The 17,849-nt window shown below is 35.5% G+C and overlaps 1 protein-coding gene across 2 annotated transcripts; it reads left to right on the forward strand.

The window, feature by feature from the left end:
• Positions 1-4,054: 4,054 nt before the first annotated feature.
• LOC145686257 (beta-1,3-galactosyltransferase 5-like) lies at positions 4,055-16,628 on the forward strand. Of its 2 annotated transcripts, none has more exons than XM_081759372.1 (2): positions 4,055-4,873; positions 15,671-16,627. In XM_081759372.1, exons 1-2 carry the CDS (start codon positions 4,765-4,767, stop codon positions 16,609-16,611), a joined length of 1,050 nt encoding a protein of 349 aa, XP_081615498.1. In that variant the 5' UTR covers positions 4,055-4,764; the 3' UTR covers positions 16,612-16,627. The 2 variants fall into 2 exon arrangements, with proteins under 2 accessions (XP_081615498.1, XP_081615499.1); XM_081759373.1 differs by lacking the exon at positions 4,055-4,873 and adding an exon at positions 7,573-7,594 and having other exon boundaries at positions 15,671-16,628.
• The last annotated feature ends 1,221 nt before the right edge of the window (positions 16,629-17,849 follow it).

Consider the following 17,849-nt stretch of genomic DNA (forward strand, 5'->3'; position numbering starts at 1 on the left):
CCCTCTCTCGCCTTACTTTGATAAGCGCAACCTACACATGCGCGTCATTCAGCTGCACATTTCCTGTCTTTCCTCCTGTCGTATGCTATGTTCCTTGGGCTTCCAGGCCTACTGCAAGCATCGGGGTTTTCGTCTGCTTTCTGTCGAATGCGCATGCCCAACTACTTACTTTCTCACTCCTCCACACCCCTTGCAACTCTACATTTTGCTTTAGATATAAGCTGGCACATTCTCAAGTATTTCCAACTCCATCTGTTTTGAACTAAGCTATAGTTTCCGTACGAGCGCTAACGTCAAGGGGATAGAACAAAACAGAAATGGCTACTTCAATGCCTCTTTGAAGCATGTCGGTTATGTAAATAATAATATAAAAATAGTTATGCTTTAATCGTAATTAAATGCATCGTAATTATAATCGTAATTAAAGGCAAACTATTAATCTTCATCAGAAATAAATAGTATGCCCAGCGGCGTAGTCAGAAATTCTTTGAGGGAGCTCACACCAGCATAAATATAAAGCATTCTGCAGAATCACTGTCACCGATCTGGTAGGTCATGAGAACCAGCACTCCCCACTCCTCGCAAAGATTGCTTGGGCTCTTCAATCTCTGGATATCTGGCAATGAAATAGACACACAGGAACAGACTCCCTGAGTTGTTTTAAGTGTTTTCTATTTGCATCTTCAAATGATATACGTATACACTTAGGTCATATTCACGAACGGGTGTCTGAGTTCCGGACCCAAGATGACAAATTTCTAGGGCCAATATATCTTTAAAAAAATAAATAAAAAAAGAACGAGATTGAAGTATGGTATGCGGAGAAAGAAGCTGCCCACGAGAAAGAAAGGGAATTATACTGGAAACAATGTTCATAAAACAGTGGGGCGGAATTTTCTCGTCACAACGGTAGTGGTAAGAAGGGGCTGAGACAACTGCATATTGGCTTCTAACGTAATCCTCGCAATTAGTTCTATATGCTCCACTAGGCCACCAAAGAGGGTGGCCTGCCCTCCCTAATTTTTTTAAAATCCTGTATTTCCCCTCGTAATAGCTATACATTACTGATTTCAGCACTATTGTATCATACAAGTGACTAACTTTGGCATTCCCATTTCGGAATACTAGGCTACGCTACTGCTAATATGTAATAGAAACAATAATATAAAATAATATCCAAAATTGTGACGTGAAGACTCGGAAATAGAGCATCATCTCGAAGCCATTTCGCGATTCGGTTACGATAGCGTGCGACTTTCGGTCCGTGTGTACACGGCGGCGGGACACAACTAAACAGGGCCCGCACTAAGTGCTCCGAGTGGGTTCTGGGCCTCATGTTGATACTCACGGTCCGTTTCTGATGTGCAGGATGAACCGAAGTCAATTAATAATAATTTGGCTACATTCAGCCAAAATCATAATTAAAAAAAAAAAATCAGTGAACCAACTTTATCGATATGACACTTAAGTGCATTATAGAAAAGTGGTGTGTTTAGTGAAGTGATGTGTAATGTAGTGTTTAGTGAAGTAATGTGTATATAGTGCTTATTAACCACACAGGGGAAACCATAACACAGGAGAGGAACACACATACAGGTGAAAATCATTTAGGTGAGAAATCAAGATTAGGTAGAGAATCAGTAGTAAGCAGTCACCGAAATTATCTGACTGGAGATCAGAGCATAACAGGAAAATTTTTCGTGTTATTTTAATGAACTCTTAAAATCAATAAGACGAAAACAGAAATGTAGGTTTTGGAAATATTAAACAATTGTCAACATAATATACATGACAATTTAGGTAGTAGCTAGATAGCAATTAAATTTTGTTAAATAATATGATAATAAAATTAGGTAGGAATTAGATAGTAATTAAATTCTTGTTAGTTAGTTAATTGATTAGATAGCTCAAGTCCTTTTTTCATTTTTCTTTTGTTTTTGAAAATTTGTTTTGTTTTATTTGTTTGTTCATAGTTGATGGATGATGGAAAAGGCTAAAGAAAAATAAAATGCGATGATGGTAGCCCGTTTCGGTTAAAGTCTTCAGATGCCATCAACTGAAGAGGCGGATCTGAGCATTAAAATAATAATAATAATAATAATAATAATAATAATAATAATAATAATAATAATAATAATAATAATAATAATAATAATAATAATACCAGCCTCTGTTATTCTGATAACCTGAAATTTTAAGTGATCATACTTGAATGTTCGTGTGTAAACATTCTTAGATTCCTTCTGCTTTAATTGTATGACAGTTTCCCAGCCTCATATCACTAAATACATTTTAAATAAATCAGTCAGATAAAGACCATATGGTTGTAGATAAGATAAAAGTGTTTTTATCAATATTATATTTACAATAAACGCTTTAAGCTCTTATCAATGGGATTACCGTCAGTGAAGCCATATCTAGCATCTTGGTGCTAGATCTAGCATAGTCCGCAAGCATTTAGCATCTAGCATCTTGACTTTAGCATCCTGGCCAAATCTAGCATAATTTCATTTTACCCTCTGTTAAACAGAAAAAGAACGAAAATTTAGATGGTTCAAAGACCGTCGGGAATTATTCTTTTTAGTTGAACTCATGGTTGGAGCAATGAAACCAGTCAGTATTTCTGCGGTTGTAATTTTTTGTTGAATTCAGAGCACACGCAAATGTTCAAAAATAGCAAACGTTACTGCAAAACATTTACTTACCCATAGTTTTATTGCTACCAACTGACACCTGAATGTGTGGTTATCTGGGATGTTTCTGTTCCTTTCAATTTACAACTTGAGAGGGGAGGGATTTGAGCGTCAGGGGACAACTAGTAATACACTAAAAAAATGCTTCAGGGCTGTGTCGGAAGCGGCATGTTGTATATATATATGTTAAAATGTTATCCATTCATAAAATATAAATTCGACCATCCTCCCCTATAATGTGCCATTTCTCATCATTCCTAACAGCGTCATATTAAATTTGTACATGAATACAGTTAATACACTTCATTAAAATAATGAAGATAAGCAGGAGCGTGTCTTTAAAATTGGTTAGGAAAGATAATTTGAAAATCTGGCATAATTTACAAAAATCTAGCATAATTCAGACCCGTGTTTGGCATAATCGCGAGTCTCGAATGTGGCAACCCTGGTTGTTATCTAAGATAAAAATAAGTAGACATATTTTTGAGTTACAGTATGTGGACTTTCAACATGTGTTATATGATAGTGCGAGGGGAAAAAATTTCGACGGCATAGGGAAATTTTACAGGAAAAATCATCAAGCGAGAAAAGTATGTTGATGGGTTTTGAATCTTCCAAGTGCTGCAGTACTGTTTCTTTATACTACTAATTTTGACCACATGTCAGCTGTTAGTTATATTTTAGACCAACTCTACTACCATAACTTATTTTAGCTGGAGCCCCCAGCAACTGAAGCAACAGACAAAAGTATACGATACGAACTACTGTCGGTAGGATACGCACCCACTGGCCTAGTGATGTGGTCATAACCTATGAAGATACACCTAGATTCTTGAAGTACATGACAGAGAGTAAACAGGATTATTCGTTCAAAGAGGGCTACCGAAAAATATAAGTTACGTAATGTGGGTTCTATATTATAATTTGAATTTATTTCCAAATATGCGTCAATAACCACAGCGTCGGGTCTACGGGGTGCGTTATGCCACTGACTCAAGTGTCTGTCCTTTGCCCTGTAACAGATTTTGAATACAACAAAATTCTCCTGGTTCTAACTAAAAGTTGTCGAAGTTCACAAGAATTCTAAAAATCGACCTAAATAAAATTTCTCAAAGTCAGAACCTTGAAATCATTTCCTTGAAATGAAAATTCATTTCATGCAAGTTCATTCAATTCATGAAATGGATTAGTTTTTTTTTCATTTGTATGAAAATCCCAGTACAATTCTCTTCTAGGTGAGTTTTTAAATCACTTACACATTAGAATAATAATAATAATAATAATAATAATAATAATAATAATAATAATAATAATAATAATAATAATAATAATAATAATAACACATTCTCGGTGCTGAAACAAAGATCTGAAACTTCAACAAAACAATACTACTACTTCTACATTGGATTAGTTTGCATAGTAATTGTCGAAATATCCCTTAATTCGACATTAGAAAACTTGGCAACTCTAATCATAAATTGCATTAACAAGGTATCTGACAATCGCTTGATTCAGATATATATTTCAACATCGAGTGACGCACAGTTATAGCGGACGTTTTTCATAGGTAGCACGGTGATGATGATAAACAAATGAAATAATGGAATTAAGAAAGTGGGAGGAAACGTGAGAACGCCGAGAAAATCCGCGCACACGGTGTTTGTCCATCACAAAGTTCACTTGGTGCGAGCTGGGATCGAACCCAGGGCCCCATGCACCAGAGGTAAACACTCTACCACTGAACAACCGCAGCCCCATAACTAATGTCTGAATCATTAACATAAATAAAAAATGAAACCTGTTTCAATCAGTGTTTGGAATCAATTAACGTAACGTGATCAGTAAATCAATTATGGCTCATACATGACAGCTACACTTTCACGAGATGAGATGAAACAGTCAGTAGGCGTAGTAAAGAAAACGAACAGTGTAAGGTATGACGCAGAAGGGAAATTTTGCATCAAACAGGGTAATTTTAAACATTCAGAAGGGAAATTCTGACAACAGATGCTAGCATTACCGAACGTTTACATGTCCATGTCAGGAGTTTCTACAGAAATAGGTCTACAAAATGAAGACTATATTTCTCTTCTTGATATCGCTAACAACCGTAGTTTTAGTTTTTGTTTGTATCATAAGCATCTTCGGAGGCAGAGAATCACCATTGGATAATTATTTAGGTAAGTAAATTATTACTGTGTACTTTTTCTGTAGTAGCTAAATGCCGTTATAGATAATTATCTACAAACAGGGACGCTCGCAGTAGTTTTTCCAAGTTGGGCAAAAGACCGATTCCGAGGAAGTCAAAAGACTGATAGGCATGCACAGTAGCGAATATACACATACTTTGATGCACGAATACACATAATACACCATATAAACAATTATTAAGCACATATCCTTATTAATTACAGTGAACAAACTATAATATTATAGTATTTACTATCACTATATATATAGTACTATGGTATGTGAGAGCAAATTAGTATGTTTTGATATGTAATTCCAGGAACTTGTTACCCTTTGAGAATATAGGGGAGGGGCACCTGCCCCTGCTTGCCCTCCACTGCGGGCAGCCATATCTACAAATGTAGATACTTATTTTATACGGATAATATAAGTAAAAGTTTGAATTTTGTTTTAAAACTTTACTTTAATTTCCAATATTTACTTAGACAAACATGTGTGTGTGTGTGCTTTGAAACTTCTAAACTTAAACATCGTGTAAGCAAGTATGGATTTAAAATTGTTAGTTTTGTTGTTTATTCGGACTGATTCAGGACGAGTAACATCCCATTTCTGTATCGAGCATATACGAGGCAAGACCTACATATAAAGCACAAGATCCGAATTACTTCCTAGGTTTTTATTTATATTTTCGGCTTTCACAGAAAAAAAAGGTTCTAAACTATATGCAAGGAAAGCGCACGTGTTAGCTAATTGACCACAAAACTGACAGTACCGGTAGACCTATTATTTTCTTTGAAAAATGAAATGATTTTTTAAGTTTAACGTCCCACTTTTCTGCCTTTTAGGTTAAAAGAGACAGACGATTAATGAAAGTGAATGACAGTGAAATTAAGTTTTTGTTCTCTCTCACTGGGAATCGAACCAGGGATAACGTGCACTATTATTTGCTCGGAGTTGACACCCCAGTTCCAAGGTGATATTAGGAAATTGGCACTATAGTTTAAAGTGGGATATGAACCATATATAGGGAAAAGTACCTTATTATCGCCTACCCATTTTGAAATTTACGATGTGATCAAATTGTTGGAGCTATAGGTATATATTTGTTGGTATGTTCTCTGTTAACTGTTTGGAAACATCTTGACAGGGGCTAATAAAATAAATAAATAAAATACAAACATTTTTTAAAATGTAACTTTCTTGAAGCTAAAAAATGAAGTTTCCTTCTTTTTGTCTGTCTGGGATTTTATTTAAAAACATTTCAACTTAGTGAGTAATAATAGTATGTTCCAAATTTCTTTTCCGTCTATAACAGCATAAAATATTTAGTACTTTACTCTAAAGGAAGAAAGAAAACAAGGAACAATAGTTCAAAATCAACGAAAATCGATCATTTGATAGGAAAAAATAGGAAATAGGATAGCTCTGCAATCTGTGACTATAGTGGTAGTGAGTTGCAATTTTATTAAACGCACAAAAACGACTTTCAAATCGTGATTTGTGACCTAATTTCTCGTGAATTAAGTTACATAGGAATAATAAGCTCTCAGCTATGTTCGTGAGTGAAGATTAGAAATTGTAAGTTGTATTAATATTTAAAGTACTTTCAATTCTTGAAGTGCAGGCGACTGGTAGAATCGGATATTTATACTGGTTGGACGTGGCGCATTTCTGTTACTTGGTGATTTCCATATTTTAATTTATATTTAACTAATGTCAATTACCCACTTCTCTGGGTTAAAATAAGAAAAAATAGTAACACATGGCTAGTGATGTGAGGTGGAAAATTTTCTACTATATTTTTCCGGAAAATCTTCCGTTTTAAAAAATATCAGTGATCAAGTACCAATTCCTCAGTGATCATAAAATTCATTAAATTCATGTTTAGAAATGTTAAAAAGTGAAAGATCGTTTAAAGAATCTGAAAATTTTAATGGTTCAGATAGTTTTCAGTACTATGTAGGAACAAGTGAAACAATTTTTCATGAATCCCATTGCGATGTAGAAACAAGTTAAAAAAAAAAAAAACTTCATAAGCTGGACAATTTTGGATATTATGTTTATTTAACTACACATTGAGCTACAAAGTTGAATTCCTGTAGAGGAAAGTTAGTCAGCAAAATTTTCCAATTACCTTCGGGAACCGGAAAATTTTCTAATATTTCAAGTTGGGAAGTAAAATTTTACATAGTGTTTCTCTCTCTCTCTCTCTCTCTCTACGAGTTCCTTCGTTGCTAAGCGGTTAGCATACACACCTTTGGCATGGGAGACCTGGCTTCGTTTCCCGGCGGGAGCTCATGTGGTTCGGATTCCTCGTTAATCAGTAGGTAATGTCTCATATAGCCTCGCTGCTGAAAGGGACGTTAAACTCAAAATCAACTCAATTCAACTCTCTCTATCTCTGTGTGTGTCTGTACAGTGCAGGAAACATACATCGAGTTCGTGGAGTACAAATATCCCATTCTCTTATGTAAAATTTAAATTTATTAAAAGTGATGAATATTTTCCGATTCATAAAAACATTCTCTACTTATTCCTACATCGTTGTTTAGCCGTAAAATTTGTTGGTAATAAATATTGTCTAAAAATTTCATAAAGTGAAAATCTAACGATTCTTTATTTCTTCAAAAAGGTTTCAAAAACTTCAATGCGTTCTTCCCTCAGAATCCACCTTTGATCTCACAAAATTATATTTCGTCAGTTTTATATGCGTAAGTCTAAGTTTTCTCATAGCTTTACTATTTTTCTAGATTTACATACTGTAACATTTATAAATAAGTAGATATAATATAAAGTGCCTACTGTAAATTTTTGACTACTCAAAACTTGGATTTAAGTAACTCATGAAAACAAATAATGACCATTTTCTGAAAAAAAAAAAATATTTATTCATATATTCATTCAGATGAAAAAGTGAAATATAACTAATAAGGAAGCTGATTTGTATAGTTGTTCTTTCAATAAAATAATAAAAGAAACGTTAAAAGCTGCACTGTTAGCTTGCGTTCTAAAAGCAACAAGAAATTTAATTTTAATTTACAATATATATATATATATATATATATATATATATATATATATATATATATATATATATATATATATATATATATAATCTTTTTTTATAGATATGTACTTTTCTATTGAATTGGTATTATTTCTAATACGTTTTTATGCGTAATAATGTAGTTTTACAATACAAATATCTGCTCTAAGTTGTTGATTATACAAAATTCCAATATTGAAATTATGAATTACGACGTTAAACACAATCAAATCAAAGCATTTCTTCTTATTTTCTGTTACAAAAATAATCTTCATAAGGAACTTTTATGTAGTTATTTCATTACATAGGCAGGCCTACATGTGAAGAAAAAGTGGAATTTTCTGGTTTTAAAATATTTGATAAATTTAGAAAGGTTTCTTTTCGATTTCTTGTCACATTTTAAATATTGGAATGGGATATTTGTTCTCTACGAACTCCTGCACTTTATTTATATATATATATATATATATATATATATATATATATATATATATATATATATATATATATATATATATATATATATATATACAGAGAGAGAGAGAGAGAGATTATGTAAATTTTTACTTCCCAACTTGAAATATTAGAACATTTTTCGGTTCCCGAAAGCTAATTGGAAAATTAAATTGGTTGCTGTCTAACTTTCCTCTACAGGAATTGAATTTTATAGGAATAAATATAGTGGAAAATTTTCCACCTAATATCACTATACATAATATCCAAAATTTTGTGGCTTATGAAAAATTTTTCCACTTGTTTCTACATGGCAAAATTTTCCGATCTATGAAAGTTCCTTTCACTTGTTTCTACAGAGCAAAAGAAATTTCCGATTCGCAAAAAGTTGTTTTACTTTTTGCTTAAAAGTGATGAAAATTTTCCGACTCAAAGTTTTTCGATTTTTCCATACAGGACAGACAATTTTTCGATTCATGAAAAATTGTTTCACTTGTTCCTACATACTACTGAAAACTATCTGAACCATTAAAATTTTCAGATTCTTTAAACGATCTTTCACTTTTTAACATTTCTATACGTGAATCCAATCAATTTTATGATTACTGAGGAATTGTTACTTAATCAGTGATATTTGTTTAGAACGGAAAATTTTCCGGAAAAATGTAGAGGAATACTTTCCATCTCACATCACGGCTAAACAACAATGTAGGAATAACTGGTGTATGTTTTTATGACTTGGAAAATTTTCATCACTGCACATGGCTGTTATAAAGTCCTTGCTATAAAACAATAGTTTGTAACTTTTTAAAAATAACGATATTACAGTAAAATAAATGTTAAGATCTTTATTGAGACTTACATTTTGTATCATCAGCCATAGATACACCGTTGCCATCATCGCTACACGTCCAGCTAAGCTCAGTGGCGGATCCAGGGGGGGGGGCGATCGCCGCGATCGCCCCCCCTCCGAGAAGAGGAAACTTTTTTATTTTATATATAAATAAAACAGAGTTTGGAGCTCTTAAAAGTAGCTCTAAGTAGCAGTATTACAACCCCCGCCCCCCAGAAGTCCGTCCTGGATCCGCCCCTGGCTGGGCTCCGTCTTTCGTGCGTTTCATATTCATGAGGTTTTCAATTCCTCAAACAAGACAGTTGTGTCTGTTTACCCTCCATGACACATGTAAAGTTGCTTCATGTGACAACATGAGTAACTGCAGAAGTTCCCTGTCATCCAGTAATTTCAGCATTAGTTCACAAAACTCGTCTCGTGTCTTGATCTTCTGTCAGTTCATGCACAAATTTAATCTTGTACGGTTTGGCTTCCAAATGTTTACACATTATGTTGCGCGATGTTGACTGAGAAATTCCCAACTCCAGTGACCGCCGCGGAATCGATTTTCTCGGACTTCTCTCCAGGCTGTCGGCAACTCTTCGCACCGTGTTTGGGCTCACTGGCAGCCGACCACATCTTCGCATATTACAAACACTTCCGGTAGCCAGAAACTTGCAGTGCCAACTCTTTATACTCCTGACATCAGGAGGAACATTTTTGTACACTCGTCTGAAGTTTCGCTGCACCAACAAACTTGATTTGAGTTCTGCACACCAACACATACACACACTCCGCCATTTTCATGACCTTTGTTGTCACCAGTGCTGCCAACCTAATCAAAAATGAAAAAAATGAAATCTTTGAGTTTTACGTCCCACGGTTATGCCGGTTAGGCTAAAGGAGACGGTGAAGATGAGTAATGAGTGAAATGGTGGAATGAAGGAAGTGGGAGGAAACGGGAGAACCCCGAGAAAACCCACGCACACGGTGTTTGTCCACCACAAAGTTCACTTGGCGGGGGCTGGGATCGAACCCGGGACCCCAAGCGCCAGAGGTGAACGCTCTACCACTGAGCCACCGCGGCCCTAACCAACCTAATCATTGTGATAGTGTTGTCAATAAAAATTTAGAGATCACCGCACAATTTAAAATGTATTTCACTGCAACAACATTATTTTTTTAAAAAGTTACAAGCATTTGTTTTATAGGAAGGACTTTATAACAGCCCTGTATGTTCCGTTAGTCAGTCACTTTTTCTTATTACTGAAGCGATCTCTGATATCGGCCATTTTCGATCATTTTTATATATCTCCCCCTCCCCAAGTTGCGGAGCTGAATTTGGATTTAAACAGCACTGGAAGTGCCACGGTTCATCTCAGTGACCTCAAAAACTGGATTGTCCACTAATTTTCGATGAGTTTATTTCTCTCTCCCCTCCCCCTCCTCCATGTTGCATGGTACGGCATGAGAAGTGTCATTGTTCAGCATACCATAAAATAAATATGATTTTTTAAATAGGATATTGAACTTCAAAGTTCTCTACTGCAAAATTTCCATTTTAGAGTTACAGCACTTGGTATCTAAGCGGTCCATACTATACAGGGTATTACAAAAATATGTCACAATATTTTGGAAACAGATTCCTCACATCAAAATAATAAAAAAAGTTCTTACAGACCTATGCTCAAAAATGGATAGTTTCCAAGTTATAGCTGCACTGCTATGGGACCTATCGTAGACCGGCCAATACATCACAGAGGAAATGGTATGTGAACTATCCAAATATCCATGTTTAAGAATGCTTCAGTACTTGCACAATTTTTAGAGAGGTAGGTGGAGAGTGATCAAGTACCCCCAAAACAGCCTCTCTAAAAATGATTGTGCAAGTATCGGAGGTTCTGACAGAAGTATATTTGGATAGTTCACATACTAATCCCCCATCCTCTACTACCTCTACTACCGAAGCTACATTTTATGCTTTGTTATTAAAAAAAAAAAAAAAAAAAAAATGAAAACACGAATGCTATTTATTTCGTTCTTTCAAATGTTCATATAATCCTGTCGTTAAGGGACCCAAGGGGTCATGGCTTCTACTCAAACAATGATATTTTTAGAAGAAAAAAGAAAACATAGTCACATAGCTCGAGAATGCCACAGAGGTTACGAATTGATCACACCCGAATTAGTATTGCAAAAAAATGATACATTTACTCTTTTCCATTTAATTTAGTACAAAATAGCTTAAGAAGTGCACTGGCTCCGGCCACTAATTTGGTTATGGATATATCATGTTATCGTCCTTCTTTCACTCTTAATCCGACTTGTTCGAAACACGCCTTATGATCTTCCTTAATTATATCCTCTCTCAGCAACTTTCTGTAGCAGTTCTTCTTTAAATGTTAGTGTGTTTAATTTTCAAACTTTCCTTCATCTTTTTATAGGAATCTTATAGGAATCCTATAATGGAAAAGAATCATAGAATTCTTTGCTATATTCTTCTCCAAAAGAACAGACACAGTTTCTTGAAGTAAAAATATTATTCAGATCAGGACCGTGCCGTGGAAAATCAGCGAACTGGTCGAGAGTATACGACGGCGCCCCCATACATATATTCCAAGTAATATTTCCTATCTTTTTTCTTTTTTCTCCCGAATTTTTCGCCCTCTTACTTCGGCGCCCGGGGCCGTTGCTCCGCTCTCCCCCCCCATGACACGGCCCTGATTCAGATGACATTAATTTCTTCTTTACAGGAGATCTGCTCGTACCTGCTTCGCCTTCCTTAACGTTAGCTCTAATGCTATTTTTTCCTTGTGTATGCAATACTTTCCTACAATCATTATAAACTGTAAGAGAGTCTTTATTTTTCTAGCTTTTATATTTTTCATCCTCCAACACCATACTTGCATTTGTTGTGTGAAAAATTCCCATTATAAAGTGACTGTAGATTTAACAATGTTCTTCATCACAGGAAATACACATTCTTCATAACTCATTTCTACATTGCTTACAAGGGATATATGCAAACCGCGACAACTAGATATTCATGAAAATTGGTACCCTGACTAATTGTGGATCGCTAATCATCGTAGTGATAGTCACTCGGTGCGAAAATGCCTTGTTTACCCGCTACATATGTATACCAGGCAGTGACCGGGTGAGGCTGTGCTGGGTTATACCCACTGGCGCAAATCCCGGGGGCATGAGGGGGACATGTCCCATCCAATGTTCGAACTGGGGGACTGTCCCCCCAAATAATCGGATTTGAAATGTGTTTTGGGGGAGAAATGTGATAAGTTGTGTCCGATTGCCGCGGGGGAAGGTGGGATGCAATTTATGTCCCCCTTGAGTAGGCCTCAAATCTGCCCACCTCTCACCGTTGAAGATGATTCTGCTGCCCTGAGCCTCCACAGCATTGTTCTTCAACCAGGGTGGGCACCCACCTGGAAAACCGGGAAAACATGGAGAAGTCCGGGAATTTACAAACACCGGGAAATGTCAGGGAAAAGTTAGGGAATTTTGAGAAAACCCGGAAATTCTGCTTCGATGAAAATATAACTATTTACTACCTTCCTAGCCATTTAGCTTCTCTTTTTTTTTATTCAAAATCATCTCGGTCTCTGGAGGCTCTGGCCCAGCCCCCCACTCACAACGATAATTAATCGAACAGTACTTCGGTGCTAGTGGAGAGAGCGGAGCCAATGCTGTTCCCGTGTCCTTCAGCTAGCCAATATCATGGTTGCAAATATTCTTCTGCTATGCCAAGGCAAGTCAACTGTTACATGACTAAAGGAAGACCTGCTGTAAATTTCTAGTTGATACTTCTTGATAGCGAAATTTGTAGGAAGATGCAATTACAAGTACGAAGTTAGCTTATAACATTGGTCTTAGGCTTTGGCCACTCTTTAAAAGTGATCTCCTCAATGAACTACAAAACTGCAGTCATTACGTTATTGGATTTGATGAAAGCCTTAACAAAGTCTCACAATTGTAGCAAATGGACGTCACGATTGGTTTTTGGGACATAAATAAAAACTGAGTTTGGAACTCCTTCGTGGCTAAGCAGTTAGCGTACGCGCCTTTGGCGTGGGAGACCTGGGTTCGATTCCCGGCGGGAGCTCATGTGGTTCGAATTCCACGTTAATCAGTAGGTCCCGCCTCATATAGCCTCACTGCTAAAAGGAACGTTAAACTCTCGTCTTTGAATTCAGTTTCCCTCGGACATTTAATGTGTACGTACAGACATTGAAGGAAGTTTTAGAATGGCGTCTTAGGTATAGACCTGAAAAAATGGTTCAAATTTCCATATGATGGCCGTCATGTTAATTTCAAGTTTCTAAGTGATTTGCAGAAAGATCTTGCAATTTGACCTTCAGATCCAGTTTTCCTTGATAATGGAAGTTGTGTGAAGTAGTGCATACTATGAATTATACTTTCAAAGCTGTCATGCAAGCAACATTCTTGAACTTTGAAGAATATCTGAAGGCTTCTTATAATGTACTCAAAGACGTTCCAGCTCGTCGAGCAGATTACATAAAATTCACAGGATGTTCTGTTTCTTAAAAAAAAAAAAAAAAAAAAAATGCAGCATTAAATGGACGGAAAATTCAGAGGTTGCTACCAGAGCCGTAAAAATATTACCTCACGTGATGAAATACGTGCAGCGGGCTGCTGACGAGAGGAAAGTACCAGGATGTAAGAGCTTTGATACTCTTAAGAAATTCCATAAGTGATATGTTGCTTGGTGCAAAACTAGGCTTTTTCACAACAGTAACAAAGACTGTTGAACCATTTTTACGCGAAGTTCAGGGAGAGGCTCCTTTCCTTTACGATTCCCTCCATGCCATTGTGTTGTCTTTAGCTGGTCGTTTTGTGAAAGATAATGCTTTGGTGAGCAAGCCATTAGTGAACATTGATTTTCAGAAGAATGAATAGCTGAAAGAAGCTAAATCGGTAAACATTTGCTATTAATCCTATTATGTCTCAAAGAGAGATTCTTGAATTTCGCAAAGATTGTCGTACAGGATGTCAGAATGAACAAATATACAACAACAACAATACTGCAGAAGGAACAAATGTACAGTAGGGAGTAAACCACAGCATGCACAGCATTTAGCAACGGACGGACTTGATATAGAAGTCACCCCCAAAAGGGGCATATGATAGAATGACCATAGTAAGTAGAAGTCCCATGTTACATAATGCGGAAATTTCAACAGCATATCTTCCTGTAGTGCAGCAATTCCAATGGCGTTTGTGTGGAATCGGGTGCGATCTTCGGTGCTATGTCATCATGGTGCCATTTCCCCATTTCCAAACTATGTGGCCATATCTTTTCTTTTTTTCTTTTTAATCAGTGCTAGCTTCTTTAGATATAGCCTTAATATTAAAGACAGGACTGTACGAACATATGGAAAAACGAAATAAATAGCATTCGTATTTTCATTTTTTAAATGGCAAAACACAAACAAAACATAGCTTTAGTAATGGAGGTTGTAGTAGCGGAGAGCAGCATTTCGTTGATTATCAAGAAACAAGCTGTATCATAGAATTCACCTTTAATAATGAAAGCATCATTTGAAGATGGCCATTAATACTAAAAGTATTTCAACATTTCCATAAAACTGTCAAATGTGTTTCATATAATGTTCTGGAAAGTGATTGTCATTTCTGAAGAATGCTGAGTCTTGGAAACAATTTAAATCTTCATTTGAAAGGAAATTTTCAGCTCTTCTAAATTGGTTCAGTTCATTTTCTTTCTAAAGTAACTGCTTTTGAGAAATTAGAAGGACATTGAATGTAGGTGCCTTTTCGTCCATCGTTTTTTCCAAAATGGCGGCCTTAACACAAGTCGGATTAGTAAAGTCTTTTAGTATGTTAATAAGGAAAACAATACAACAATCATATGGAAAAATATCATTATAATTATGTCTATGAGGACCATATAGGAGAATTCTAATTCGATTGGCCTACTGGACTCTCGTCATCTTCCATAGACTTCCTGCCAGCACTGGACATCTTACTGTATGCCATTTTGAAAACACGGTAACGAGAAATGCGGTTGTTTGCACAAACCATTATCAAACGTTTCCGTTTCTCAGATATTTCCGTTGGAGTTTTTACTAGGGACACACAGAAATTTATATTATCTCTTTGTTCCACTGTTGAAACGGTGACGAAATATCACAACATCAGAGTATACTTAGGCAGGTCATACGCCTCACTAGCGACCAATCGAGCTCGAAATTCTCCATGTGTTCTCAAAGTAATCACCATGAAGAACTTCCGTATAAAAACTAACTTTGAAGCAAAAAAACTCAGTCTCTTTTTCTAATTGTGCACTGTGTACATAACGCTGAGAATAAATAAATAAACAAAATCTTTGAAAGTATTAATTCACTAGTAATTGTCCAACGCATTAGAAACTCATACATTTTCTTTTCGTTTTTTCTTTAGGATACACCGACTACCCTAGAAGTGTCACACACTTGGAGCGGCATGATGTTGAAAATGTAACATTTTTGGAAGGATATGATCTAAATGTCAGATGGATGGGAGGATATGAAATTATAGGAACACCCTGTCCGAATGAAGGAAGTGATTTAACTCTTGTGATATTTATACTGTCAGCACCTGACCATTTTGAAGCACGAAATGCCATTCGAAAAACATGGGCAAATCCTGAAAATCTTCCCAGTACTAAGAATATTCGTGTGTATTTTGTGCTAGCGTTATCCAGTGATATTTCTTACACTACAGTTCAGAATGACAGTGACATCGTGACCAATGATACAGAAAATGCAATACTTGCTGAAAGTGATCAATTTGGTGATATAATACAAGGACACTTTATTGACCATTACTTTAATTTAACTTTAAAAGTAATGAGTATATTTGAATGGTTCAGTTCTTATTGTTCCAGAGCACGTTTCGTGTTAAAGACTGACGATGATATGTACATTAATGTGCCATTGTTAATTGATTTCATAGAAAATCACAAAGATGCAAAGAACACTATATTTGGACGATTAGCAAAAAAATGGAAGGCGTGCAGGGATCCGAAAATTAAATGGTGTGTTTCCTGGCAAGAGTATCCTGAAAAATACTATCCAAATTTTGTAACAGGTCCTGCATATTTAATAACAGGTGAACTGGTAGAAAATTTATATAACACTGCATCCAATCTTACACTTTTTAGATTAGAAGATGTATTTTTCACAGGAATAGTAGCTAGTAGATTTGGAGCGTCAGTAATAAATGTCATACAATTTCATAATGAAAAACTTTCTTTAACTACATGCCACGTTAAACGTTATATATCAATTCATGATATAACTCCATCCAAACAGTTTGATATACTAAGAAAAAAGAAAATAAAAAGTAAATTTTGTCCATAGTTTATTGGAAGTCTCTGCATGTTAATTACACATTTATTCCACAGCACTTGTTTTCTAAAATTAAGATAAGGTATTACTTGAGCAAAATGATATTATCTAAAGCCACGTACTAAGAAAGCTATTTTCCCAAACAAGAAACATTATTTCTAAATCAGAATCAGAAACGGCACTGAGAAAAATATCGTATGTGGCGTACGTAAAAACGTATGTTACATATGTAAATCCTGTAGTTTTTGGACTTAACGTACAGCAAATGTATAGCTGAAAAAGCATGTTTTATAATACTTTCCGTATAAGTGTTCCATCTATGCGTTCTTCCCGCATGAAACAATATAGGCGCTCAGGATCTCACATACAAATGGATGTATATAACACGTAGCTGACGAATGTAACACACGTATATGTATGTAATGTACGGAAGATTGTTAGATGTCAGACATCTTGCAACGGCATGTTGTAACATCTAAGGGCAATGCATATGTAGCATATAGATAACGTATACTACGTACTGACAGTTGCGTAGGGAAGGGGTGGGTCCAGGAGGGCCTAGCCTCCCCCAAGGATTCCGACAATTTACTTTGGTGCTTCGATGTTTATTTTTTTCTCTAAAAAAAAAACAACAATTGCCTTCCACGTACTCTATTTCAGAACATAACATGCCACTAAACAGTTTCTAGACAAGCTGAATGAAAGAAAGGAAAGGTAATGTTTTCGTTTCATTCAAATAAAAAAATTTGAGGAAAAAATGTTAACAGGGGAGGGTGGAAAACAATAATAAACATTTGTAGCATGTTACTATCTCACAGCAATATCTGATGTTTGATCAATTAGAGCAATTCAGAAGATTTGCTTAAGTTAGACGAGTTCAGGGTGTCGAAATAAGAACTTCCTTTGCAATTGCAAAATGTCGCAAAACGTTTTACAAAAGCGATTAAAGCGGAAAAAAGGCAATTGTGTTAATTTCGGTGAGGAAAATGTGCAAAGAAACCAAAAAACAACAGAGAAAAATGTAAACAAGATATTAATTCAGGGGAAGACTTGCAAAACATTTTGGAAAAACGCCTAGAACGAAAAAATTATAGTAGTGTTGTGTGCAAAAACAGCAATTGAGAAGCAACGAAGAAAAACCTATTATTATTATTATTATTATTATTATTATTATTATTATTATTATTATTATTATTATTATTATTATTATTATTATTATTAAAACTAAACATTCTGACGGAACAAACGTA

This window comes from Thermobia domestica, chromosome 5 (assembly GCF_964235325.1).
Source record: "Thermobia domestica chromosome 5, izTheDome1.hap1.1, whole genome shotgun sequence".
NCBI lineage: Eukaryota > Metazoa > Arthropoda > Insecta > Zygentoma > Lepismatidae > Thermobia > Thermobia domestica.